The 13,168-nt window shown below is 33.8% G+C and overlaps 1 protein-coding gene across 1 annotated transcript; it reads left to right on the plus strand.

Annotated features, from left to right (window-relative positions):
* LOC109338018 (selenoprotein K-like) lies at positions 1,361–4,714 on the plus strand. The gene is made up of 4 exons (XM_019575147.1): positions 1,361–1,483; positions 4,081–4,184; positions 4,278–4,443; positions 4,569–4,714. Exons 1-4 carry the CDS (start codon positions 1,465–1,467, stop codon positions 4,601–4,603), a joined length of 324 nt encoding a protein of 107 aa, XP_019430692.1. The 5' UTR covers positions 1,361–1,464; the 3' UTR covers positions 4,604–4,714.

The raw sequence follows: 13,168 nt of genomic DNA on the forward strand, positions 1-13,168 counted from the left end.
CCTTCACTTATTGAGTGGCACAACATAAAAATCGTGTTCATCCACCCTAAAATGTATGTCCAACATGTCCTATTCGCCCGTGGACCTTTCAAGCGTGCAAAATTGGCATTATTAGTTAAAGTGTTGGACATCAAATATTTAAATGTATATGTATTTTGTCAAATGTGAGAAAATGTTTTCCATTTGTTATATATATATTTGTATATCAAATGTAAGAAAGTACTATCATTTTCATATTATATATATGTGTTTGTGTAGTATTATTTCTTTCGTATTTTGTATGTAAATTATGTTTGCATATTTTTATTGTTCATATGCATTTGTATTTTTTATGTATTGTTCCATAAGTATACAATATTAATTATGATAATTATTTTTGTATATTTATATGCAAATTATATACTTTTTTATTTTGTATGAAGTGTATATAATTTTGTATTTTTTTTAGTTTTATTAAGAGAGGTCTGCAAGCCCGCCCTGCCAATATTTAGGATGACCAGAGTATGATATTTAATACCCTATTTAAAAACGTATATGTCCATTATCGCCCTAATTTAGGTGGACATTACATAAACATGGACACGGCGACCCTAATTGCCAATACTAGTGACTATGCATTATATTTAATCAGATGTAGGGTTAGGTTCGAGTTCAAATACTAGCTTGGTCAACATTTGATGTCGATTACTTCGATTCTAAGGTCACTTTAAAAAAATAATCCGACCAACATTTAAGACTAAATAAAGGACAAACTCTATCCAATCAATCACGACCCATATTTGCACATGTACATAATCATTATAACATATTCATTTATTGACATTTTATTTTCATTTCATTTTTCAATAGTATATATATTATGATCATTTATTTATTTGTTAACCAATTAACTCTTAAATAAATAAAAACAATAAACGTGAATAATATATCAATCTTATAAAAAAATATACTAATATTTTAATTTTACATTAATTGTTTTATTAATTTAACTAAATTCAATAACCTTATTGATTGAATAAAATATTCTGATATTAAATTCAAAATAAAACCCCAAAAGATATCAGAAATGTTAAGAACTAACCATTTTTTTTTTCATTTTGGATAGACTATAATCATTATGATCCATCTATAATTCTATTTTTTGAAGATTTTTTTTACCAAACACATGCTTAACATTGAAAATTTGAAATTACTTCATTGTCACGGGACATTATAGTGGGTTGAAGAAGGCCCGCGATATTTCGGCCCATGACAATGGCCTATTCATTTTCTGGTATCCAGTAGTAATAAGACACGTGTACAAAATGACGTAGGGACAATACTTTGCAAATTACATCTAGAATTGACTCGATTGTGGAGATCGTTGAATCAAAGACTTTATAAATTAGAAAAGTTTATCGTTAACATAAAATAGATCATTATTAATTCCCTTCCCAATTCAATTTCAGCAATCTCATTTCTTCCATGGCTTACGTCGAAGGAGGTATTTTTTAATCTTCCTGATTATCTCTCATTATCTCATATTAATAATCTGATTGATCGGTGGGATTTGGATGTATAAAACCTATTAACAAGTTTGTTTTACCTTTATTAATTTTTTCTTTCCTAACTTTTGAATTCTTGTGATTGTTTGAAATGGTCTGAGTTTATTAGAGGTTGAAATTGGTGTTCGTTTGGTGAGGTGAGGTGCTATTTTGGTATAGGGAAGGATTTTCTGTTTGTATTTTTGGGGGTTTTATTGCGAGTTTCTGGTTTGGTGTTTGAAGTTGAAATCGGAGGTTTATGATGTTTTCGGTGTTAAATTGCAGTCCACGGCCGTGATTGAGGTTGCAATTGTAAGGTTTTTATTGCATCTGGATTGGCTGTATTTTCCTGAAACTGTATGACTTAATGGTAAATTTAGATACAATTTATATGCTTGGTGCATAGTCTTAAACTGCGGTCTGCCATCATAATTGCAATTATGGCTGCGATGATGCAGTTTTGTGACTTTCCACAAATTGTAGTCACAGCGGCTATGTGTGTTTGCAAATGCTGTAAATGTGAAATAATTGCAACCACAAGTTAAAATCATGTGTATTTTTTGATGATATATCTGGAGATTATCGTCTGCTTTTCATAATTTTGAAAGTTAGTTGAGGTTTCATGGTTATGAATGATGAGTAGATTTGTAAGAGGTATCATTGGCTATGTTCATGGTGGTTTTCACGGAGGATGACAAGCATTTAAATTTGTTTCTCTTCTCATTTTCCTTTGCATCCTACCTCTCCATCTGTTTATGCCTATAGTCAATGAAATAATATATTATTATCATGACCCTCATAAGTCATCAGAAGAAATACTCAATAGCTTCATTCTTGAGTTATTGTTGATATTAATCTTAAAATATATTTAACCATAATTCCTAGTTATATATATGAGTACATACTCTTGTGAACTCACCTATATCCTAGTTATTATAGTTGTGCATGGATTCGGTTTGTTGGTTGATTTACAAGAGGCCTATTGTATACAAAAGTTATTAACAAGTGAAAGAAATACTAGTTTTTTTCTTTCTGCTTTCATATCCTTTTATTTGCATGGAATAAATTTCTTGTCTGTGTGATCTTGTAAGTTTAATATATCGTTGGTAGCTTCATTGTGTATACAAGTTTGTTTTCTCCCTTGGATCATGTGTTAGGAGTCCCACATTGAGTAGAATAGTAAACTCAATGTGGTACTTAAGCCATGAGGGCTCTCCCACCTAATAGACTAGTCTTTTGGGTTGGGGTGAATATCTGCTGTCCCGTAAAGGTAAGGTGTATCACTCCATGTGCCATTATTTATGATTGGTTAGAAAAATATTTAATAATTATTTTTTTTAACTTAAATGCATTTTTTACAACCAATCACACGCACTGTCACATAGAGTATCACACTTGTGGTATAACAGATGTGCTCCCTTTGGGTTGGCTCTCCTCATGTCTTAAGTTCTAATAATTGGCGTCTTTCATTGAGAGTTGTGTCACGAAAAGGGCTACCTATAGGTTGGATTAAGGTACATTGCCGAATACCGATAGGTGAGTGAAGCCGCCAAAAGAGAAAGTGCTACCATCGAGTCAGTGTTGATAGAGTGAAAGTTGTCGTAGACATTGGCCCTTAAAGGGAGTGACAATGTTAAGAGTCTCACATTGAGTAGATTAGTAAACTCAATGTGGCACTCAAGCCATGAGGCTCTCCAGCCTAATAGACTAGTCTTTTGGGTTGGGTTTTTCTCATGTGCTTAAATCCTAACATCATGTCATTCTTATTCCTTTTCTACGATCCATACCCTCTTCCCCCTTATTGCATCTTTCTTTTATTTTTTCCCCTGCATGTTAGTTTTTCCCTCCAACCATTTTCTTTTTGGTTGAACCTTTTCCCTTTTCGATGATGGGTTGTTGACTTGAATATTGATGTTTACAATGGCAGCTCAGTTCTTTCATATTTTCTGTGATATCAATTGTTATCTTTGTTTTTTTACTGTTAGCATTTTCCTTGATGCCTGTTACTTACGCAATAGCATTTGATTGAAATGGCCAAATTTGCAGTTTGAAGCTATAGATATGCTTGATACTGGAGATGAGTGCTTAATTCCATTCTTATATTTTTTCAAACTTTCTAGTATTTCTTAACCATATAATAATATTGATGGATATTTCCCGAAGATGTACAAGTGTGGAGGTCTCAATCAATTATGATATTGTATATGGTCTCTCTGTTTTCTTGGGAAAGCTGCTGATTGTATTTTTGAGTTCTTATTCCTGTCTGCTTCTTTCTCCTCATTCGAGTCTTAAAACTCTTAATAAAGAAGAGTAGGAAATTGCTAAGTTAAATAATTGTGTGTCTGCTATTGTTGCATTCATTAGATAGTATTACTGATAGAAACATTATAATGAAACTTACTGGGGTTGCAAGCTATACTTTTGTGCCTTCGAAACTTTTTATTTGAGATATCTTCAGTTTTATGTATAGCAGTTTTTGACCTTTTGTATAAAGGAAATTTGCTCTACATACATTCTTTCTTGATATCGAAAAATGATTTATAACAATTTTGTGCAGGTGTTGTTAGATCAAAGCGCTCAATATGGCGCCTTAAAACAATAACTGACTCTTTCTGGGTTGTTGTTAACTTCATAACCGTATTTTTTGCAACAATGTTTTCGGTAATGTTTATGTTCCTTGATTCCTATTTTGAAAATTATGAGCAATCTATTGCAATCAAATTGACGCATTCCTCCTGATATTTTCATACATAGATGGAGAAGTCTGATGCCTACAGGAAAGGTGCTGCTTCTAGTAAGAAATTCGATGGTGGTGCTCCTGGAGGAGGTCCTGGTGGTGGTGGTGGTGGTCCACGAGGCCCTCCTCGCGGTGGTCTGGATAATGTCCGTGGTCTTGATAGTATTCGGGGACGTGACCATAGTAAGTTTAGATTCTCTACATTGCTTTTAATTTTCAGTTATTGAACTTTCTCTTTTTCTTTTGTAGTTTTTCGTTGCTAATCATTCATTCTCGTTTGGGATGTTTTTCTCTTATTGAACTTCCAGGTTCACTACCTGCTTGTGGCTCCTGCTGTGGCTGAGTGTTAAAGCTCCGATTTGTCTATAACTCTATGCATTGTTTGTCTAGACCTGTATTTGGTGTTGAATTGATGGAATATGCACATATATCAATACGACTTTTCATGATTTATGTGTGTGTGCATGACTTAAATTAAATGTAATGAATGCCACCGTCCGGTTGAAAGTAATAATTATATAAATGTATAAACGATTAATCATATATTAAAATCATTAATTCACTAATACTAGGCTTGTGGCCCAACTAATTCATTGAAATATTCATAGTCTGACCTCATGAATTCATAAACGATAAAATATTAATTATTTTTTCAAAAAATAAAATATTTCAATTACTTATAAAAAATCTATTTAAAATTTAGTGTGGTGTGGACATTAGTTTTTTCTATTATTTATAAAAAATAAAAATATTTTGTTTCAATAATTGAATTTTAAATAGTTAATTGTTAAGGGTATAAAAGTTCATATGATTAGCGAGCTTACCGTTTTAGTACGGATAAACGGGTGTTAATATCTTTTCTGATTCGTAATCGACTTTCGAGCTTAGAATCTTTGTTTAAAGACCAAATTATCTAAATTGTGCATAATAGAGAGTTTTCTACGATTTAACCTTAAAAACGTTGTGGCGACTTCAAATCAACTGGGAGAGGTAGAAATCGAGTTCGCTTTTAGTCGTAGAGTCGATCTTCCAACCGAAAATCAGGTCGCGACACTTTCACTTGCAATTTGGGGTCTTGTATGACCGTAATGCCCTAACTCTGGGCTGTCTTCTATGGCCTCTACATGGCTAAGAACTGTGCAGTCACAAATTCTAGAATGTCGATCCAATTTGTATAGGGATATTGTCATCACTGTTACATATACACCCTTGTCTCTAAAATCAGATCGCTCATTTAGAGAGGCAAATCTATGTGTAGATCATCTTGCAAACCTTGGTGATTGGTTCAATCATTGTATCTCTGAAAAAAATGTGGATATAAAACCTTATTTTGGGGTGAGAAGTGGTGGGGAACGTGTTCATTTAAATATATTTTTCCAAGGCGCTATGGCATTTCCTTTAAGAAAGGTACGAAGGTATGTGAATTTGGCTCCTGGTTAAATGGCCTCTGGCATTGACATCTTGAATGTCAGAATGTTTTTTGGGATGTCTGGATGTGCAGGCAACATAAATATGTTCTCGACAATGTCAGTGAATCATCATCTAGCTTCATTGCTGTCACACAATGATAATATTGTGCTTAATGTTTGTAACAATTTTTACAAGCAACTATGGAAGCTGATGGCACTGAATAAGGTGAAGGTTCTTGCATGGTTGCTCCTTGTGCATAAAATACCATAAAAAATAAATGTAAACCTGGTTGCTCCTTATGCATTGAATACATATCTAAGGTGTAATGTGTCCAAGAATTTGTGGTAGTGTCTCACTTATGTTCATGACTTTGCTCATGGTTAATGTTGGAGTTAGAAACCAAGTTACTTTGGTTTCTCTTCTTTGCATTACTTGCAGACCACGACCAAGTGAGAAGAAGAAAAGAAAGAGTTGTTGTGTGAGAAGAAAAAATGTGTTGAGAGATTGAGAGAGAGAGAAGGAAGAAGAGAAAGAAATCAAAATGAAAATCTGTGTATTCAAATGAATGATTCCGAACTTGATCATTCTATTTATGGAAATTCATTACTACTTGGCTGTTATGACATTCTATTTATAGTAATGTGCCAAAACTAACTCAACTAATTTCTACACTAAGCTATGAATTACAATGCAATTATTACAAAATCAACACTCCCCCTTAATTCATGCTTTCTATACTAACAACACCTAATTGTGTTCTCTGCCTCTCAAAGTCCTTCCTCTTTAAAGGCTTAGTTAGCACATCTGTCAATTGTTCTTTGGATTGGCAAAATTCCAACTTCAAATTGTTCTTCTCAACTTGATCTGAAATGAAACTTGGTCTCTATGTGCTTGCTTCTACCATGAGCCACTGGATTCTTTGCTAGGTTTATTGCTGATTTGTTATCAACAAACAGCCACATAGATTCATCATCATTATGCATTCCCAATTCAGTGAGTAGTGCCTTCAACCACACAACTTGTTGACCACCAAAACAGGTTGCAATATACTCTACTTCGCATGAAGAAAGGGCCACTACTTTCTGCTTCTTTGAACACCAACTTATTGGTGCTTCACCAAGCTTGAACAGGTAGCAACTTGTGCTTTTCCTGTCATCCTTATCACCACACCAATCAACATCAGTGTATCCATGAATGATACTCCTTCCACTGCTCTGTTCTGTGTCTCTTGATGCAGGAAACAAGATGTCAAAGTTCATACTCCCTTTAAGATACTTTAGTATCCTCTTCACTGCCACTAGATGAGTATGTCTTGGATTTTCCATGTACCTACTTACTAGTCCCACTACATAGGCAAGATCAGGTCTTGTATTGCAAACATATCGAAGAGATCCTATCATTTTAAGAGTTGAGTCTACTGCCTTATCTTCTGAGTTCTTAATGCTGGAGTTGCATAGTGTGTTACCAATTTCAATTGGAGTTGAAACTGAGTTGCATCCTAGCATATTGAACCTTCCAAGTATATCAGAGATATACTTCTTTTGGTGCATTAAGATACTAGCATCTGTTCTGAGAAATTCAATCCCAAGAAAGTATGAAAGGCTTCCCAAATCAATCATCTCAAACTTATGTTTCAGCTTTTCTTTGAACCATTCAATTTCTTCAATATTGTTTCATGTTATTAGCAAGTCATCCACATATAGGCATGTAACAATAGAGGCTTCTGTAGTGACCTCTTGTATAAATGCCATGCTCATTGATGCATCTCTGGAATCCTAGCTTCAAGAAGAACCCATCTATCCTTCTGTTCCAAGCCCTGAGTGCTTGTTTCAATCCATACAAAGCCTTGTGCAATCTATAGACTTTGTGTGCTTGATCTGGAACTACAAAACCAGGGGGTTGTACCACATAGACTTCATTGTCTAATGGACCATTTAGGAACGCAGATTTCACACCCATTTGACAAATGTGCCACCTTCTTGAGCTTGCTATTGCTATAACAAGTCTTATGCTTTCTAACCTAGCCACTGGTGCAAAGAATTCCTCAAAATCCAAACCTTGTTTCTGTAGGAACCCTTTAGCAACAAGTCTAGCCTTGTGCTTGGAAAATGATCCATCAGGCTTCAACTTTACTTTGTAAACCCATTTGTGTAGGATAAATTTCTTGTTTTCTGGGAAATTTGTTAGTTCCCATGTAGCATTCTTTTCTATAGGGTTAATCTCCTCCTTCATTGCTTCTATTCAACACTGCTCTTTCATTGCTTGATCAAAAGACACAGGCTCCATTTCAGCTAATAGAGCCATGTGCACTAAATCTCCTTCTTGAGAGATTGCAGAATCATCAAGAATTTCATAGTCTCTGAACCTTGATGGCAAGTGTCTTGATCTTTGTGGTCTTTCATTCAAAACAACTTGATCTTCATTACTTGTCTGAGTTTCCTCGTCTGTTTGTGTGTTGTCAAGCATCATTCTGATTGTTTTGTTAGGAGTTTCATTTGTTTCATTCCAGTTCCATGCTTCACCTTCAATGAACTTCAAGTCTCTGCTATATCAGATTGTGTTGATGTTAGGATTGTATACCTTGTAGGCACCTGTTGAATGGTAGCCTAAAAAGATCAACTTCTCTCCTTTGTCATCAAGCTTCTTTCTACTTCTTTCTGGTATGTGTTTGAAGCAAATAGACCGAAACACTTTGAGATGCTTCACATTTGGCTTGTGTCCAGTCCAAGCTTCTTCTGGAGTCTTGTTTACCAACCTCTTAGTAGGGCATCTGTTCAGTAGATAGGTTGATGTTGCTATTGCTTCTGCCCAAAACTTCTTTGGAAGTCCCTTGGTTCTTAGCATGCTTCTTGCCATGTTCAACACAGTTCTATTCACCCTCTCTATTGTTCCATTGTGTTGAGGAGTATATGGTGCAGTTATCTCATGAGTTATGCCTTCTATTTCACAGAAATTTTTGAACTCATGAGAAACATACTCACCTCCACCATCACTTCTGATCAACTTCAAGTTCTTTCCACTTTGTTCTTCTGCTAATGCTTTGAAACTTCTGAATTTGTCAAACACATCATACTTCTTCTCTGTTGCATAAGTCCATAATTTTCTTGTGAAGTCATCCTTGAAGGTCACAAAATACTTGTTTCCTCCAAGAGAATTTTCTTCTAATGGACCACACACATCGGTGTATACAACTTGAAGTGGTTGAGTGGTCTTGGTTGGAATTTGTGAACATAATGTATTCCTTGTTTGCTTGCTTGCACGACAATCATCACACACATCATTTGAAGCTTTGAGAGTAGGTAATCCATGCACAATTCCATCCTAACTTAAGTGCTCAAGACTCTTGAAGTTGTCATGCCCAAATCTCTGATGCCAAATCCATTTCTCATCTACTATAGATTCTAAGCATTTCTGATTTCAAAGCTGAATGCCAATCTTGAAGGTCCTATTTTGTGCTAGAGGGGCCTTCAAGACTAACACTCCCTTCTTATTAAACACTTTGAGCATCATCTCTTCCAATCTCATTTTGTACCCTTTCTCAAGCAATTGTCCAAGACTTAGAATATTTCTCTTCATTCTTGGCACATATAAAACACTTGAAATGTATGAGGTTGAGCCATCCTTCTTCTTGATCATCACCCTACCAATTCCTTCTGCTTTGATTATGCTATCATCAACGAACTTTATTCTGGTTTCCACTGACTTGTCTAATGTCACAAACCAATCTTTGTTCCTTGTCATGTGGTTAGAGCAGCCTGAATCAAGATAACGACTACTTGAATTCTGATTTGTCACCATTAGTAGAGCATTATCAGATTCATTAACTTCTTTAGAAGAATCAATACTCCTAGCCATCAGCAACACCTCCTCTTCTGATTCCTCATCTTTTTCCAGTCTTGCTTCTTCTTCTTTGGTTTGAATGACCCTTTTCTCTTTGCATTCTGAATCAAAATGCCCCTAATTTCTACAATTGAAGCATTGAATCTTGCTCTTGTCTTTCTTGTTCATTCTACCCAACTGATTATTCCATTTCTTGGCTTTTCTGACTTCACAACTATTACTCTGATTGTTAGAGTTGGTTCTCTATTGTGAATTCAGTCCAAGCTTGGAATTATCAGTTTCAATTCTCCTACCACCTTGCCACTTTGCTTTGTCTCTTCTAAATCTATCATTCTGTCCAGGACCACCATTCTTCTTGAACTGTGCTCAAAGCATGATCTGATTGTCTATAAATCTGCCTCTCCATGAATCTTTGCTCATGCACCTCCAAGGATCCTTGCAATTCATCAATTGTGAGATTGTCAAGATCTTTTGCTTCCTCTATAGCTGCCACCACATGATCAAACTTTGGATGAAGTGTTCTGAGAATCTTCTCCGCTGCATGTTGTTCCATTAGTGTCTCTCCACACTCCTTCATTTGATTGATCAAGCTCCTTATCTTGTTGAGATACTCAACTATGGATTCTTGCTCATCCATTTGCATCAACTCATACTGCCTTTTGAGTGTCAACAATCTCACCTTCTTAATCTTATTTCCACCAGAGTAATTCTTCTCCAATATCTCCCATGATTCCTTTGAACAAGATGCTGCAGGAATCTTTTCAAAATTGGCCCTATCCACACACCGGTGGATCAAGAAGTTTGCCTTGCAATCTCTCTTGCTTGCTTCTCTATACTCCACTGAATTTTCATCTACAATTGGCATTCCAGCTTTCACCACATCAAAACACTCTTGAAACCCAAAAATGGCCTTCATTTGAATGCTCCATTGTTCATAGTTCTTCCCATCAAGCATTGGAAGATTCATTGCAAAACCATTCGAAGTTGCCATACTTCTACACCTCCAATTTCCCTTCTGTTTTGCAGCCTTGGTTTTCCATCTGTGAGTTTCACTTCTTGAAGCTTCTTGCACCCAATCTTGGCACTACCACAGATCCCGACCCTATAGCTCTTGATACCACTGCTGGAGTTAGAAACCAAGTTCCTTTGGTTTATCTTCTCTGCACTACTTGCAGACCACGACCAAGTGAGAATAAGAAAAGAAAGAGTTGTTGTGTGAGAAGAAAAAATGTGTTGAGAGATTGAGAGAGAGAAGGAAGAAGAGAAAGAATTCAAAATGAAAATCTGTGTATTCAAATGAATGATTCCAAACTTGATCATTCTATTTATGGAAATTCATTACTAATTTTCTGTTATGACATTCTATTTGTAGTAATGTGCCAAAACTAACTCAACTAATTTCTACACTAAACTATGAACTACAATGCAATTATTACAAAATCAACAGTTAAATGTTGGAGCAGTGCTAGACTTAAATGAGTGGTTTGGCTACATCTTCCAAGGCAGAAGATGGGGAATAATGGTCTGGTTTTGTGTGGTCTGGTTCTTATCGATAATTAGGAAATGATATTTTTAAGGTCTGTTTGTGAGTTAAATTTAAAAAAAATGAAGGGAAGACTTGAGATCATCTCACAATTTTATTTTATGACTTACAAACATTCTCTTTCTTTCCCCCAAAATTCAACTCGCGAACATACCATTAATTTTGTAGCAACATCGTACATAATTGAGGTGAGGTCTTAGCTATGGTTGAAGGTATTCAAATGAATTCCTCTCAATGACTGGACCCTCTGGTATTTGAATATGAGGGAGAAATATTTTATACATTTTTAATTTGTTTAAATTAAAAAATAATAACAAATCTAGACTGTTCAAATTTTACGTGTCATGTGTCACAATTTGAGAATATCCTAGCATGAAGGTATTAATCCTAGTGGTTGTATTAGTTGTAGGTTGCAGTGATAAAGAACTTCCTCTTGTAATGGCTTTGAGGGTCTCTTGTACTAGTCTTAATAAACTCTTGCTTATAAAAAAATTGAAGAAAAAAATTAAAAAAACAAATAAAATTTAAATGTTCAAGTGCTTTCAACATAAGTTCAGGGGTAACTATAATTCTATTATTTTACTATCGATATAAGAAAAGAAAGGGCTTCTACTATTTTACTTATATAAGAAAAGAAATGACTATTGAAATTACTAAATTAGATACTCTAAATTTATGATAAGTGTACAAATAAAATGTTATTTTCGTCAATTTGAAGGACTGTTGGAATTACTAAAATAGAGACTCTTCATTTGCAATAGATATACAAAATGAGATTATTATTATCAAATAAAATAAGAATCTTCAAAATATCATATAAGCCTATTTTCTATTGGTTTACTACCTCTACTCAAATATGTTTAATATATGTATTCTTCTCCACTTCTTCGTATTCTCTCTACTCAAATTACACAATATTTTCTATTTTTTCAAAATTTGTTGAGCAATCTACAATCTTTAACTCTCAAATCAACTCATATGTATGATTTTATATTATTTTAATTTTTTTGTTGATACATATAATTTGTTTATCATATAAAATTTTGCATGTACACTATTTTACTCTTCTTTATCCTATAGGTAAAAAAGATTTAAATTCTTCATTCTTCCATTCACTTACCTCGAAAAGATATCACATGATATGATGTATGTTAATTTTTTCCCTATGTGGTTATTTTTCCACAATATGGACTGATCATGTTTTTTGTTTTATCATTTGCATTAGAGAAACCTTATATCCTAGAATACAATGATTAGAGATTACATTCAATATATGACTTTAGAAGAGTAATGTATTTATTTTTATTATATATCTGTCGTTAGTCATTTTTAATTTAAAAGTGTTTTGTATTTTTGGGACTCACATGTAGGGACAAGAATAATGTATTTATTTTTATTTAAATTATATTTTGTTTAAAAACATTTGTAAATGAGAAAACTCACATCCTCAAATATAATGATTGGAGATTGTGTTTACTATATGACTGGAGAAGAATAATGTGTTTGTTCTTATTCATTTTCAATTTAGAAGTGTTATGGATTTTTGGAATTCTCATATATGGATAAAAATAATGTCTTTATTTTTATTTGATTTGTATTTTTTAAACTATTAATGATTTCCAAATTTTAGGCAATCATCTTTATGGAGATAAATATGCAGAATTATAACTAATAAATTTTAATTATAATAACCAATTGATTTATTTCTAATTGATTTGATTACTCTTATAAGTGGTACTGAGATAATATTAGGCTTTATATGATATTGATGATTCCATCCTTAATTTGTGAATATAATGTATGATTTAAAACAATCAAATGCATATTTACATTTGAGCCAAACTAGAAAAATGTGGTAACCGTGAAATATTATTCATTTCACGTATATTTAAACAATGAAGTTTTAAATATTTAAACTCTTCAATTTCATTTAAACCAAACATAAAGTTGGTCTATTAATATTTATGACAGTTAATCTTTATATGTTTTAACTAAAATCTATTTTTATTAGGGGTGGCAATACGGGTCAGTCTGATCCTGCTCAGCCTATCTTTACCCTGCCAAAATATGAGTTGACCCGACCCTTATTGCTAAAAGGGCTCAAAATGTCAATCG

The sequence above is a fragment of the Lupinus angustifolius genome, chromosome LG02 (assembly GCF_001865875.1).
Source record: "Lupinus angustifolius cultivar Tanjil chromosome LG02, LupAngTanjil_v1.0, whole genome shotgun sequence".
NCBI classification, from domain to species: Eukaryota; Viridiplantae; Streptophyta; class Magnoliopsida; order Fabales; family Fabaceae; genus Lupinus; species Lupinus angustifolius.